This window comes from Malaclemys terrapin, chromosome 8 (assembly GCF_027887155.1).
Source record: "Malaclemys terrapin pileata isolate rMalTer1 chromosome 8, rMalTer1.hap1, whole genome shotgun sequence".
Classification (NCBI taxonomy): domain Eukaryota; kingdom Metazoa; phylum Chordata; order Testudines; family Emydidae; genus Malaclemys; species Malaclemys terrapin.
The window spans coordinates 51,446,903-51,460,292 of NC_071512.1; the positions used below are offsets into that span (position 1 = coordinate 51,446,903).

The 13,390-nt window shown below is 52.2% G+C and overlaps 1 protein-coding gene across 1 annotated transcript in view; it reads left to right on the top strand.

Moving 5' to 3' along the window:
• Positions 1-1,661: 1,661 nt before the first annotated feature.
• Positions 1,662-13,390, top strand: part of PAPPA2 (pappalysin 2) — a 170,396-nt gene continuing 158,667 nt past the window's right edge. The window contains exon 1 of the mRNA XM_054037937.1: positions 1,662-2,307. Within this exon, the coding sequence (XP_053893912.1) occupies positions 1,662-2,307 (646 nt within the window). The remainder of the gene's footprint in view (positions 2,308-13,390) is intronic.

The following is a 13,390-nucleotide window of genomic DNA, read 5'->3' on the forward strand; positions in this document are numbered from 1 at the left end:
GCTCTCTGGGCGCGACTTCAGGAGAGCAAGGGAGAAGAAGGGGGTTTACATTGCCCAGCAAAGGGAAGTCACGCGGGTTTGCTACCTGTAGCTCTGGACAGAAGTGGCGAAGGTGTGGGCGCCTCTGTGTAACAGGGATGGAGTGTGAGAAATCGCCGGTATCTAAGAATAATCACATGGCAAAACAGGGAGAAAGACTCTTTGCCCGTTTACCTCCGTCCCGTGTGAGACCTCCCTGTCTGGTTCCTGGGCTGACCCCTGTTCATTTCAAGTGCTGTCCCTGTACGTCTGTAGCTGATGCTTTAGCAGTGTCTCAGAGGCACTTCCAGTAAGAGAGAGAGATTCATGCAACCTCAGAACGATGCTTCACACAGAATAACCACGGCTGAGCTCTTAGCGATACATTATTAATAATAATTAATTATTATGATTACTGTGCTCCCCCCCCCCCGCAATTGCCCATCCCCAGTAGCTTACAGACCGCTTTGGCTCTCAAGAGCAAGCGTGAAGAAAACCAGTCGCAAAAAGGCGTTGCTTAAATGGGACTGAAAAGCGAGATAGACTGGGATGTGTGTGTATGTTGCAAGTGTGGTGTCTCTGAGCAAGAGTTTGGCCGGATCACTGTAGAACGGGAGCGGGAGGGGGAAGGGACGAGATTATTGATGGATTGTTATTGATTGTCTGGGCTGAACACGAGTGAAAACAAGAGGGGCAGCATCCAGCTATGCCCATATGAGGAGGTGATGATTTCCAGAAGGGAGGAGGGCACGCGGAGGAGGGAAGGAGGTGGAGTGATGTGTATCGGACATCAATCATCATCATCATTTTAAAATAAAGGAAACAAACAGGGCGAGGGGGGAGCCAGACTTTCTAGATAAGTGCATCTGATGCGCTGCCCTCGTCTCTTTTTCTTCGCAGGAACCTACAGGACCCCAAGAAGGGTGCAGATCTCACAGGGACCTCAGAGCCAGACAGTGACTGGACATCACCTGAAAAGAACGTGGACCATCTACAGGAAGGGAAGAGCCCCAAAAAACCAACCCGAGGAATGAGCTGCAAACAGAAGACAAGCCCCGATGATGGAAGTTAAGCACTAGTTTGCGTTGCATGCTCTCAACTCCTCTGTGGAGAGGGGGAGGCTATTGATCGTGTTTGTAGGTGCCCCTCGGTCCCCCCGAGGGTGATCCCAAGACCAGCCCGAGGGGAGCGGGAAGAGAGAACAACGAACACCTTGTAAAGGGAAGGCGAGGGGAAAGGAGCAGAGACAGGTTCTGCCCGGAAAGATGCTGAAGGGAAGTTTGTGAAGTGAACCTGAGAAGGGATGCGCAAGCCGGAGAGCCATGTGGGAACATGACCAGGCGCTCATTTGCTAGCAGCAGCTGTCCCACAAACCAAACCTGAGCGGTGTGTCCTGAGCAGGCAGTGGAAGGGAGAGACCTAGGGAAAGGCAGAGAGCAGAGCAGGGACTCCAGGAGATCAGTGGAGAAGGGCAGAGAGCCACCTGGGTTTGGATCCCAACGGGGAGAGACGAGTCCCTGACCCCGCTGGGTGAAGCGCTGCGCAGATCAAGCGGCGCCACGTGCATTAATTAAAAGCCCGCGTATTTCTCTCTGGCCCCGTCCACCTGCCCAGTTGGCTCAAGGTCCTGGGTGCGCAGGAGCATGCTGCTGGCAATACCCCTGCTCCTAGCTACCTGGGTGCTCAGCGCTGTTGACTCTGACCCAGCCTGGAGACACCCCCAGTCGCTGGCGCTGAGGAGGGACCAGAACCAGAGCTCCTTGGAGGGGGAACGATGTTGGCTAGGGACCAAGCTCCGCCGAGCCAGGGCCACCCCGCAGCACCACCCCCGTGCGCTCTACCCGGGCAGAGGCGCGCAAAGCCCGGGCGCACAGTCCCTCGGAGAGGGGGCGCGCAGCGCAGGCGTCCGGGAGTCTCCCAGCAGCACCGGGTCCACGGGCAAAGGCGCCGCCACCGCCGCGTGGAGCCCCGGGGAAGGCCCGGGACTGCAGCGGCTGCGGTACCCCAGGAGCGTGGAGGACACGTGGGAAGAGCGAGAGCCTGATGCCTTGCACCAGCGCGCACGCCCCAGGACTAGGCCCCGCCAGCTCTCCCGGCGGCGCAGCGGCTCGGGCTGGGGAGGGCCAAGCTCCCCCCCTCCGGGCGGCCTCCCCGCCCTCTACTTCTCCGGGAGCCGGGAGCAGCTGCTGGTGCGGCCTGAGGTCCTGCCTGAAGTCCCCAGAGGCCAGTTCACCATCGAGGTTTGGGTGAAACCTGAGGGAGGACAAAGCAACCCGGCCATCATAGCAGGTGAGGTAACCCTGTGCCAGCGCAGCGCTCTGCTGGGGGAGTGGGGTGCATGCCAACCTGTGGCCAATGGGGGTCAAACCCCACAGAGTGCACGAGGGAGAGCTGCCTGCTCAGCATAAGCTCCCATATACCAGTGGGTGCAGGTCCCTAGGGGAAAGGTCTCTCCAGGAGCAATGCTGCATGGGAGGCAAGCGCCAGCCCCAGGCATGGGCTAGAACTAGGCTCCCTTGGATCTGAAACCCCAGCATCTTAGGGAGAAGAGTGGGCAGATGAATAGACTCCATTTAGGTCCAACTGTAGAGCTGGGCACAGAGTGGCATGATTAATGAATCCATCTCTTCAAACTGGGTGCCCCTGGGCTGCCCCATGGTAACCTCTCCCCCAGCCACAAACTGGGCTTGTGCATCCAGAGCAAGCAGGTGCTGGGTGGTTTAAGATGTTGCAGGTGAAGAGACATCCAACTGTGCGAGCCAAACCATGCCGGTCATAAAATACAATCCTGGCTGTCTGATCCAGAGCCAGCAGAACTTTCCAGCAGAATCCCTCAAAGCACCTACTGCCTGATACTAAAGGTGCAGCGTTTAGACTTGGTTCAAATTGGCACCTCTGCCCTGCACCCTGTGCAAAGTGGCTTTAGATCACCTACCATTCTGATTTGGTAACGCTTTACATCTATTTTGTACCAGTGTAAATAGCTACACAGGGTGCAGGGCTATGGGGAGCTGGGCCCAACCTTTGTCAGACTCCGAGATTTCGCTCCAGACGGCAACTCTGTGTGGTCTGGGAGTTTTCCTGGAGGAGACCCTTGGGGAAATACATATCTGAGAATTACTTAACCTGCTGCTGGCACCAGTACTGAATAGAAAACAGCATCTGGGACTGATCAGTAGAGGTATGTCCTTATGGGATAAACACCTGGCAGCTACTAGCTGGATGGTGTGATACCTTGAAACAGGAAACAAGGTTATTAATCTTTCCCATCAAGGAGTCATTGGGAACATGTGGACCTGACATGCCCTCCGGTATCTGAGGTCTGTCCCTAACCTTAAATGATAGGTCAACCCAAAAGATTTGGAGTTCAGATTCAGTTCCAATAAGTGCCAAAAAGGTTGGATGCATCTCTAAACCTTGCAGGAACTATGCAAACCTCTTCGGTCTGCAACATTGGTCGAGAAATCTTGAGTCCCTCAGGAGATTTGGTGACTTCTCACTTCCAGTCAGGCCAGAAATACTGTGAGACAAACCTTTCTCCTGGTGTTCTGGAAATTCCAGACCTGAATGGGGGCAGAGAAGAGTAGGGGCACTGGGGAAATGAAAGGATAATGGTTGGGAAAGTTAATCAAACTGGGTCATTGTGTGTGGGTTTTTTTGAGCCTCTAAGCAGTTTTGGGTGAAGGTTGGGATCAATTTCTGTTGTAGTCAAACTGGTCCACTTATCCCTATTAAGTTCAGACCAAGTTGACCTCTCTCCCATACTCCTCTGGTCTTATAACTATTGTCATTACTGAAAAAAATTACTGCCATTTAGGAACATCTGAAGAATAATATGTACGCGTAGGAAATGAACCTCACCTAATTTCCACCTTTCTGTGCTGCTGTGTTTTGTCTGAGTTGTGGTAGGTGACAGCTTGATGGTGACACTTTGGGTTAAATGAACCCAGTCACTGGCCATCGCAGAGAGATCTCCTGAGTGAAATACCCGTATGCTGGCTGAATTAGAGATGTGTCTGAAACAACCTCCCCATAGCCCCAAACGCCACTCAACTTTGGGGAAGTTCAGACCGAAATCTAGACCAGATCCAAACTATTACCTAGTTTCTATGTTTCCTTTCGTCAACTGGTTCTGGGCTAGGTGAAGCAAGGACAAGTGAAAAGATTCTTTGGGGGTATATCTTGAGCTCATAGGGTTCCTTTAACCCCCTCCTCCCCACTGCATCCCACTGTTGTTCTGCAGGTTTGGATGGGGGGTTTCCATTCCTCCCAGTTGAGTTAGCCATTGCTGTTCTCTCACATTCCCAGCCTTACTTGGCAGGGCTCCGGTGTTTAGTTCCCTTCAAGAGACCATAGCAGCAAAGTTCCTCCTGGTATTTGTCCAAGAAACCCCCTGGGAGATCTGGCTGCAGGGAATACGTGCCTGCTGGCCACAGGGTGGCACTATTGCCACACACAAAGGTAGCCAGACCAGTCTGATTATGACCACAGGAATCCTAAGACCAGGGCAAGCTCCCCAGCCTGCACCTGTGCAGAACTATGTCTTCCCTCGGGGCCTTGCTCACTGGTGGAGAGAGGTGTTTTGGGGGGAAAGAGAGGAGAAGAGCTTTGTGGCGGGAGCATGGCTGATAAACTTTTAAGGACTCCTTTTTTCACGGGCCATTAGTGAATTTAATGCTGGTGAAAGGTGCTGACCCACCCGCCCTGGAGACGACAGGGCCTTTATTTTGCAACAGAGCAGGTACAGCACAAGTGACAGCAGCTAGGCCAGGTTTCCCTCACCTCGCCCCACCACCCTGCCTCTGTCCTGCTCTTGAGTGAGCCCTTCTAGCAGGGTAGGGGAGTTCAGTCTCCATGGTGCAATGTATTCTGGGCCTCTTTACTGAGGCTGCCAACAAAGGGTCTGATGCGTTGATAACGTTTGTAATATAGACACTTGTCCACTATGAACTAGGCCACCGAATCCTTTCTTAGAGGCGAAACAGCTGTGAGATGGTGCTGGGCTTGGCTGAGGCGGATCAGGAGATCAGAACTTGGAATGAAAACATGAGAGCTGGGTTTGTATGGCGGGTTGGTGAGGAGAGGCTCACAGACCTGCTTAGAGAAGGAGTCACTCTCTGAGGCCAGGGTGGTGCTGTGGGTGGGGTTGGTATTAGATAGGCCGGTCAAGATTTGTGTCTGGCCTGCAGAGGTGGGAATGGCAGCCAAAGGTGTCTGGCCAAAGGTGGGAATGGCAGCGAAAGAGTTTACAGGTTGAGGGGATTCAGTTATGGGCATGTAGAAGACTTTTCTGTTTCTTCTCTTCCTGTTTGATCTTGCGGGTGTTCATCCCCTCCCTGCAGCCCACTGTGAGCATTTATGGATCGTATCCCCCGTCTGCCCTAATGCTCTTCCGTAACGCCACCTTAGCTCAGAAAGCTTCTCTCCACCAATGGAAACTCCACTTAACCTCAAGGAAAAGCAGCTGGAATGTCTTTTTTTTTTGACTAGTCTGGCAAGCGCTTGCCATAGCAGCACGAGCTCCCTGCATCTCCAAAGAGGCGGCTGCATCTTTGCTGTGGTAGGAGCCGCAGGCGCTGGGTGAGAGGCGAGGAGGGGAAAAGAGACGAACAGCACAAAAGAAAACAGAAACATGGTGTTAATTGTGCTGCCTGCCGGCCCTCTGAGGGGTTCCATGCCCTCTGTTCACAGCAGGTTGAGGCTGGCAGGGTACTCTGCAGATACACCAGCAGAGCAGCTGTGTGGATCTGGCTCTCTGGCCTGCAAGTGTCGAGTTTGGCCTGCCTGGCTAGCCAGATTTTCAAGGGGCCGGGCCCGTTGTTACGCAGAGAGGAGAGAGCCGTCCATGACTGCTGGCACCGACATCAGTAACTAGCTCCAGGGTTCCAGGGCTTGAGTCAGCCGAACGCTACTCTCCCTTTCCACCTTGGTTCTGAGTCACTGTCTGATTGACTCCCTCTGTCCACAGCAGGGAGCTCTGTCTGCATGTTGGAGGAGCAGTTTCCTGGGCACAGGTGGCACTGCCAGTGCTTTCATGCATGTTGAGCTTACGCCAGTTCTTGGTCTCTTCAGTGTTTCCTCCCCACCCCCTTCAGTGCAGGAGCCTGAGGACGGGACTGGCATAGTGTCCCGGGGTGCCTGTGGTGTTGTCAGGGGTGTGATGGGTTGGATCACAGAAACCCCCTTGGGAGCTGCCACCTGATGTGCCAAGACTAGCTCTGCTCCTGTTTTCCCTGCCAGCTCAGGACTCCAGCACCCTGTCTTGCTGAGCCAGACACGCCAGTCTGCTCCAACACAGACCCAGGGTCTGAATCACTTGCTCCGAAGCTGCAAGTTTACCTGAAAACAGCTCACAGAAGTGTGCTTGTCTTTAGCACTCAGATGCCCAACTCCCAAAGGGGTCTAAACCTAAATAAATCCGTTTTACCCTGCATAAAGCTTATGCAGGGCAAACTCATAAATTGTTCGCCCTCTATAACACTGATAGAGAGATATGCACAGCTGTTTGCTCCCCCAGGTATTAATACATACTCTGAGTAAATTACTAAATAAAAAGTGATTTTATTAAATACAGACAGTAGGATTTAAGTGGTTCCAAGTAGTAACAGACAGAGCAAAGTAAGTCACTTAGCAAAATAAACTAAAATGCGCAAATCTATGCCTAATCAAACTGAATACAGATAATCTCCCCCTCAGAGATGCTTCAGTAAGTTTTTTCTCAGACTGGACACCTTCCAGGCCTGGGCACAATTCTTTCCCCTTGTACAGCTCTTGTTCCAGCTCAGGTGATAGCTAGGGGATTCTTCATGATGGCTCCTCTCCCCCTTTGTTCTCTTCCACCCCTTTATATATCTTTTGCATAAGGTGGGAACCCTTTGTCCCTCTGGGTTTCCAACCCCCCTCACTGGAAAAGCACCAGGTTAAAGATGGATTCCAGTTTAGGTGACATGATCACATGTCACTGCAAGACTTCATTGCCCACTTGCCAGCACACACATATACAGGAAGACTAACAGGTAAGCACAGCCATCTGCAGACAATGGTACTGGTTAATGGGAGTCATCAAGATTCCAAACCATCATTAATGGCCCATACCTTACATAATTACAATAGGCCCTCAGAGTTATGTTTTATATTTCTAGTTTTAGATACAAGAGTGGTACATTTCTACAAATAGGATGATCACACTCAGTAGATTATGAGCTTTGTAATGATACCTTACAAGAGACCTTTTGCACGAAGCATATCCCAGTTGCATTATATTCACTTGTCATCATGTTTTTATAAAACCATATAGACTGCACAACGTCACAAGGGGTTCTCCCTACCTGAAGATATTATAGGCGGTAGTGGAGGAAGATAACAGAACTGGATCTCTCACATTGTCTCTGTTACCTGCTAAGCGAGGTCACCCGGGCTTAGTCATTCTAGGCCTGAATCTCCCTCTTGCTTAGTCCTTCTGGCATCTCCACGCCCTCAGAACTCTCCCCTTTTAGCTGGTTCTTTTGCACTTGGGATTGTTCCTTTGTCGGTGACTCCTGGGCTTTGGCTTCGCTGTGATTCCCCCCATGAATCCTGCCAGCATGGCCCACCTGGGCTGAGTCATTACTCCATTGCTACCCCTCTCGCTTTGCTAGCAGTCTGTTTGTTTGTTTGTTAGGGAGTAGCAGGCTGTGCCTCTTCATGGCCCAGAGGATTGGTTTCCCATGACCTGTGCATTTTCTCAACTCCTCCCCTTCTCCTGCAGGAGGCCTTACAGTGCAGGGGACAGGGCACCACTGTGTGGCTTAAGGAAAGCAATTTGCCCTTTCCGTGCCTCAGTTTCCCCATCTGTAAACATGGAATAATAAGCATGCTGAGATCCAGAGATGAATGATTATTATTTGTATTATTACTTGGTTTTCTTTTCTTTCACCCCTCAGGCTCACCACTCCTTTGGCTTCTATCCACATTCTCCTTCACCCACCTCTCCCACTTCGCCCTCATTCTGCTTCCACAACACACTTCAAGCCCGTTCTGTGGCCCCCTTCAAACTTCTCCTCTCCCTCTTTCCACCTTCTAATTTCCCCTCTGCCCACTCCCGTCCACCTTGCAGCTCCCTGCTAAAGTTGCCCTACTCCCAGGGGTGAAAGTAACTGAAAGGACTTACCGTTACGCTGGAGTCCTGAGCGGGGGCGTGGCCTCAACCGGAAGAGGTGGGGCCTTTCATGATTTAAAGGCCCTGGGGCTCCGGCTGTGGCTGGGAGCCCCAGGGTCTTTAAATCACCCCGGAGCTACCAGCTGCAAAGGCAGCTCGGAGGCCCAGGGCTCAGGGGCGAATTAAAGGGCCTGGGGCTCCAGCCCCCATGGAGCTCCGGGCCCTTTAAATCACCGCGGGAACCTGGCTGCAGGAGCCCTGGAGCTCCGGCAGCGATTTAAAGGGCCAGAGGGCCCTTTAAAGGACTCCCAGAGCTCTGGCAGGGGCTGGAGCTCTGGGCCCTTTAAATCCTCACTCAAGCCCGGCTGCCGGAGCTCTGGCGGTGATTTAAAGGGCCCGGGGCTCCCTGCAGCAGTTGGAGCCCAGGGCCCTTTAAATCACTGCCAGAGAAGCTGGTCCAGTCCAGCATGGCGTACCGGCTCTTGCCGATACGCCGTACCATACCGTACCGGCTTACTTTCACCTCTGCCTACTCCCCCTACATTAGGGTTACCATACGTCCTCTTTTTCCCAGACATGTCCGGCTTTTCGGCACTCAAACCCCCGTCCGGGGGGAATTGCCAAAAAGCCGAACATGCCCGGGAAAATGGCGGTTCTGCTCCTCCCCTGACTCTTCAGCTCTGTTTAAGAGCCGAGCTGCCCGAGCGCTATGGGCTTCAGGCAGCCCCCTTGCCTCCGGACCCCAGCCGCCGGCCGGGCACTTCCCCTCCCGGGCTCTGGCGGCGCAGGGTCCGGAGGCATGGGGGCTGCCTGAAGCCCATAGCGCTGGGGCAGCTCGGCTCTTAAACAGAGCCGAACAGTCAGGGGAGGAGCAGAGCCTCCGGCCGCGGCGGCTCTGCTCCTCCCCGACTCTTTGGCTCTGTTTAAAAGCCGAGCGCTACGGGCTTTGGGCAGCCCCCATACCTCCGGACCCTGCGCCGCCGGAGCCTGGGAGGGGAAGTGCCCGGCTGGGGGTGCAGGGTCCGGAGGCAAGGGGGCTGCCCAAAGCCCGAGTGCTAATGGCTTCACGGTTTGCCGGGCAGCCTCCAGACCCTGCGCCCCTGGCTGGGCACTTCCCCTCCCGGGCTCCAGCTGTGCTGGGGAAGTGCCGGCCGGGGGCGCAGGGTCTGGGGGCTGCCCGGCAAACCGTGAAGCCGGTAGCGCTCGGGCAGCCCTTTCCGCTTGGCTGGGAGTGGGAGGGAGGAGGGAGCGGAGTTAGGGTGGGGAAGGGGCAGAGTTGGGGCGGGGCTAGGGGTGGGGAAATGGGCGGGGCCAGGGCCCGTGGAGGGTCCTCTTTTTTTATTTGTTAGATATGGTAACCCTACCCTACATCTTTGTTCCATGCTGACACCACTCACTCATGGCTGGGTGGCGGGCGGGGGAGGGAGCACTTGCTGGACCCCTGACAGGGGATGGTTCAAATCAGTGCTTACTGCCAGCATGTGTGGAAGGTCTATCCCACTATCACTTGCTGTTCTGATCTGGTTTCTTTTACCAGGCGTCACTCAACATCCTGCCTATTGACTCTCCACTGTCCCCATGAACACTTTTCCCAACCACCCTTACTCTGCTCAGATGTTTGCTACATTCTAATTTTGCAGCTGGAAAAGATTCCACCATCGCATTTGCAGGGCCGGCTCCAGCTTTTTTGCTGCCCCAAGCAAAAAACAAACAAACAAAAAAACCCTCCCATCTACAGCCACCTTTCATTAGCAAGCGCTATTCTCTGCCGTGGAGGCATTCAGGCTTTCCTCCTATCCAGAGTACCTTTCTCTAGGAGTTGAAGATGCCTCATTCCTCGCATCTAAGCATGGATCCTGCTCTCTCCCCGTTGCTGCTCTTGAGACTATTGATTATTCTCTCCCTCTTTTGCAGCGTCCCCAGCACTCTGCTGTCTTGGCTGGGCTCTATTTTCCTGCCTTCCCAGGGCGTTACTACTTCACCTCGTCCCTTCCACTGTGGAATGCCCAATACACATGCCTTGTCCTAGTTCCTGTCTCCTCTGGGACACATGTCTAGCATTAGCCTGGATTATCAGTTATGCGAATAGCAGCTTTTGTTCTCTGTTCCCCTTTTCTCCCCTCTCTTTTTGTCTCAGTTCTTGAAAACACCACAACAGGCAGCTGCTGTGGATTATTTTCTAAGCTGTAATTCTCCATGTCATTGCCTCCAAAACTTGGGTCAGAATTCCTCTTTAACTTGGCCCTGCCTTTGCTGAAATCTCTGAAGGTCAGGTGCAAGGGCAGAGCTGCTGGCCTGGATTATCAAGAGGTATTATAAGTCGGGATTGAAGTGCAGTGGTGGCGTGCCTGGTTTTAGCATGGCAGCGGGTGACCTGTACATGCAAGGAACATCCATGCTGATGTCATATATGAGATGTATTAGCAGCCTTTGCTGACCACAAGGCTGGCTTGTTTATGAGACCTGGCAGGAATGAGTGGGTCTACTTAACCTGGGTCTGCTTGTTTTCCTTGAACATATTCCAAAGGGTCAGGATGAGTGGCTCCTCCTCCTCCTCCACATCTCCACATGCACAGGCCTCCCTGAAATAGAGAGGACCACAGACCGCCCAGCTACGACTTCCCCAGGGAACATAAGCAAGAGGAGAACCGTGATGGCTGTGGAGGGATAGAAAGTATGAGCTTTCCAGATCACTGTTGCTCCTTCATTTGTGTACATAATGCCTAGATACCAGGGTGATGGCCAGGTCGGATATGCAATAGACAGAAAGACAGGACTGCAATGGCAGAGGGTGCTGTGAACTTGAGATGCATTGGTCTGTGTGTAGAGAAGCTTGCACAATTTTGGTTGTAAGTAAGTCTCAGGCCAGGTCTACAAACCAGTTTAGTTGAGCCAATACATCCTTGCATGTGGACCCTCTTAAATCAGTTTAAACCTGGCTTGTATTGATTTGGCCTGCACTTGCAAATTAAAGGTAATTGACAGGTGAAAGGGAAATTGATACAAGCCAGATTTAAGGCAATATAAGTATGTCAACACAGGTTTACGCCAGTTTAACTAAGAGCTTGTCAACACACAAAGCACTACGGTGGCACCACTGCAGCTGTTCTGCTGTAGCGCTTCACTGAAGATGCTACCTCCCATTGGCGTAGGTAATCCACCTCCCCAAGAGGCCGCAGCTAGGTTGACGGGAGAATTCTCCTGTCGACCTAGCGCTGTCTACACCCGGGGTTAGGTTGGTTTAACTGAGTTGCTCAGGGAGTTATACTGACTTAGTTTCTTAGCATAGACCAGGCCTTGATCTGTTTCTAAACCGATTTACATTAATCCAGGGCAATGTCTGTGTGTAGACAAGACCTTAGCAAAAAGGGAGCCACTCTGTAGTACAGGAGCAGAGAGAGATGCGTTGAGGCAGGAGACTGAGAAGTACCCCAGGTGTAGACAGAGGGCAAACTCAGGAGTGGTATTGCAGCATAGGACATCTTGGAGTTGTGACAAGAGGAAAGGGTGTGTGTGTGAAAGGCATGTATATAACGCACTGCAGGTACTCTTAGCAGTGTCTGATGTCTCTGCATGGAGCCACCACATCTGGCAATGATGTGTCTCGGTGGTGAACAGGAAGGCATGGGGCTCTGAAGGCAGGGAGGGTAGTGGTGTTGAAGAGTTATCATGAACTCTCCCTTCAAGGCGGGATCCCCAGACAGGGGTTGGAGGGCTCAGTTGCTTTTCTGTTTGCTGGGTTTTCTAGACAGTTTGAATTCCATTTTGCTGCCGTGAGCTGTTGGTCTTAGGTGAGGGCCAAGATTTTAAAAAGGGAACTGTGATTCTGGGTGCCTCAGATTTCATGCGCCCCATTAGAGACCCTTGAAAAGGGGTGTGAGGCGGAGCACCCACTCTCTCGAAAGGTATTTCAAACTGGCCACCCACACGTTGATGCCTTCTGAGGCCCGAGTCACTTTGGAAAATCTCAGCCAAACTTGTCTACATGAGAAAGTGGCACTGGCTTAATTTTAAGGTGTAATTTTTAAATAAAATGATTTAGTTAAATTGGACACACTGATGTCAGCGTAAACCAGGCTAATTACAGGTAACACTCTCAGACTCCGGTGATGGGCAGCAGTATAAACCCCTAAATTAGACAGACTACGACTTGGTTTAAGCCAAACTGACATTGGCCTGCTTTATACAGAACTGAATGTGTCCACACAGGGCTTTGCACCGCTTTAGCTAAATCTCTTTAAACACTGATTGAAGGCCCTGTCTGCAAGAGAAAGTTGCAGCAGTTTAACTTAAGCTGGTTTTGAAACATGAAGGGTAACGTTTACACAATGTCGAAGAGCCAGCTTTTGAAGGTATTTAGGCTCCTAGCTGGATTTTCGCTGACATCTATTAATTTCAACGGACGTTAGGATCCTAGAGGCTTTTGAAAATTTCATTAGGCATGTACATACCTTTAAAGATCTGGCCCTGAGTGACTTAGGAGCCCAAGGCCCATTTCCAAAAGTGATGTACATCCTTAGGAGGCTGTCTCAATGACGGCCAATGGGATTTAGGTGCATTGGTCACATATGCACTTTTGAAAATTGCCCCCCTTCCCCAAATGCATGTAAGGGTAGGTGCAAAGAGACCTGAGGCCAAACCCACCACTAGTGCAAACCCACTGAAAATGAATTATACCTGGGGAAAATATGGGAGACTTGGAGACTCACCTGCCCTGCCCGGCCGGCTGCCCTCTAGCTGGGCTGAGGTGCATTGCTGCGGCATATAGGTGGCTTGCATCACACCTGTCTGTGCTGTACCAGGTCTGGAGAGGGGGAATGAGTCCTTCCTTTCCCTCTCTGACCCTCGCCCACCCATGCTGAGTGCATGACTGAGAAGAAAACTAGAGCGTAAAGGAAAGCTATAAATCTGTCTAGAAGCTGTTAGGGAAACAATTCCTGGAGGAGTCTATTTTGCTTGGGGTTGCCGTGTTCTAATTCTTAAAAGCTTTGGCCTGCAGATAAAAAGCGAATCATCTAATCCCGTCCCAGAGGAACACTGTACGGAGAGCTGCTCAAAAACACCTCGCTCGCCTCTCACGCTTTCTCCTTCCCTCCCTTCTCCCTTCGCTTACTCTCCGTCCTGTTCTCCCATCCATCTCTTCCCTCCCCCTGCTAATTGCTTCTGCAGACAGTAGTGGCACCCAGCAGAGCACCCGGCGGCCTGTTCTCTTGACTCAGATCAGGTTCATTTACG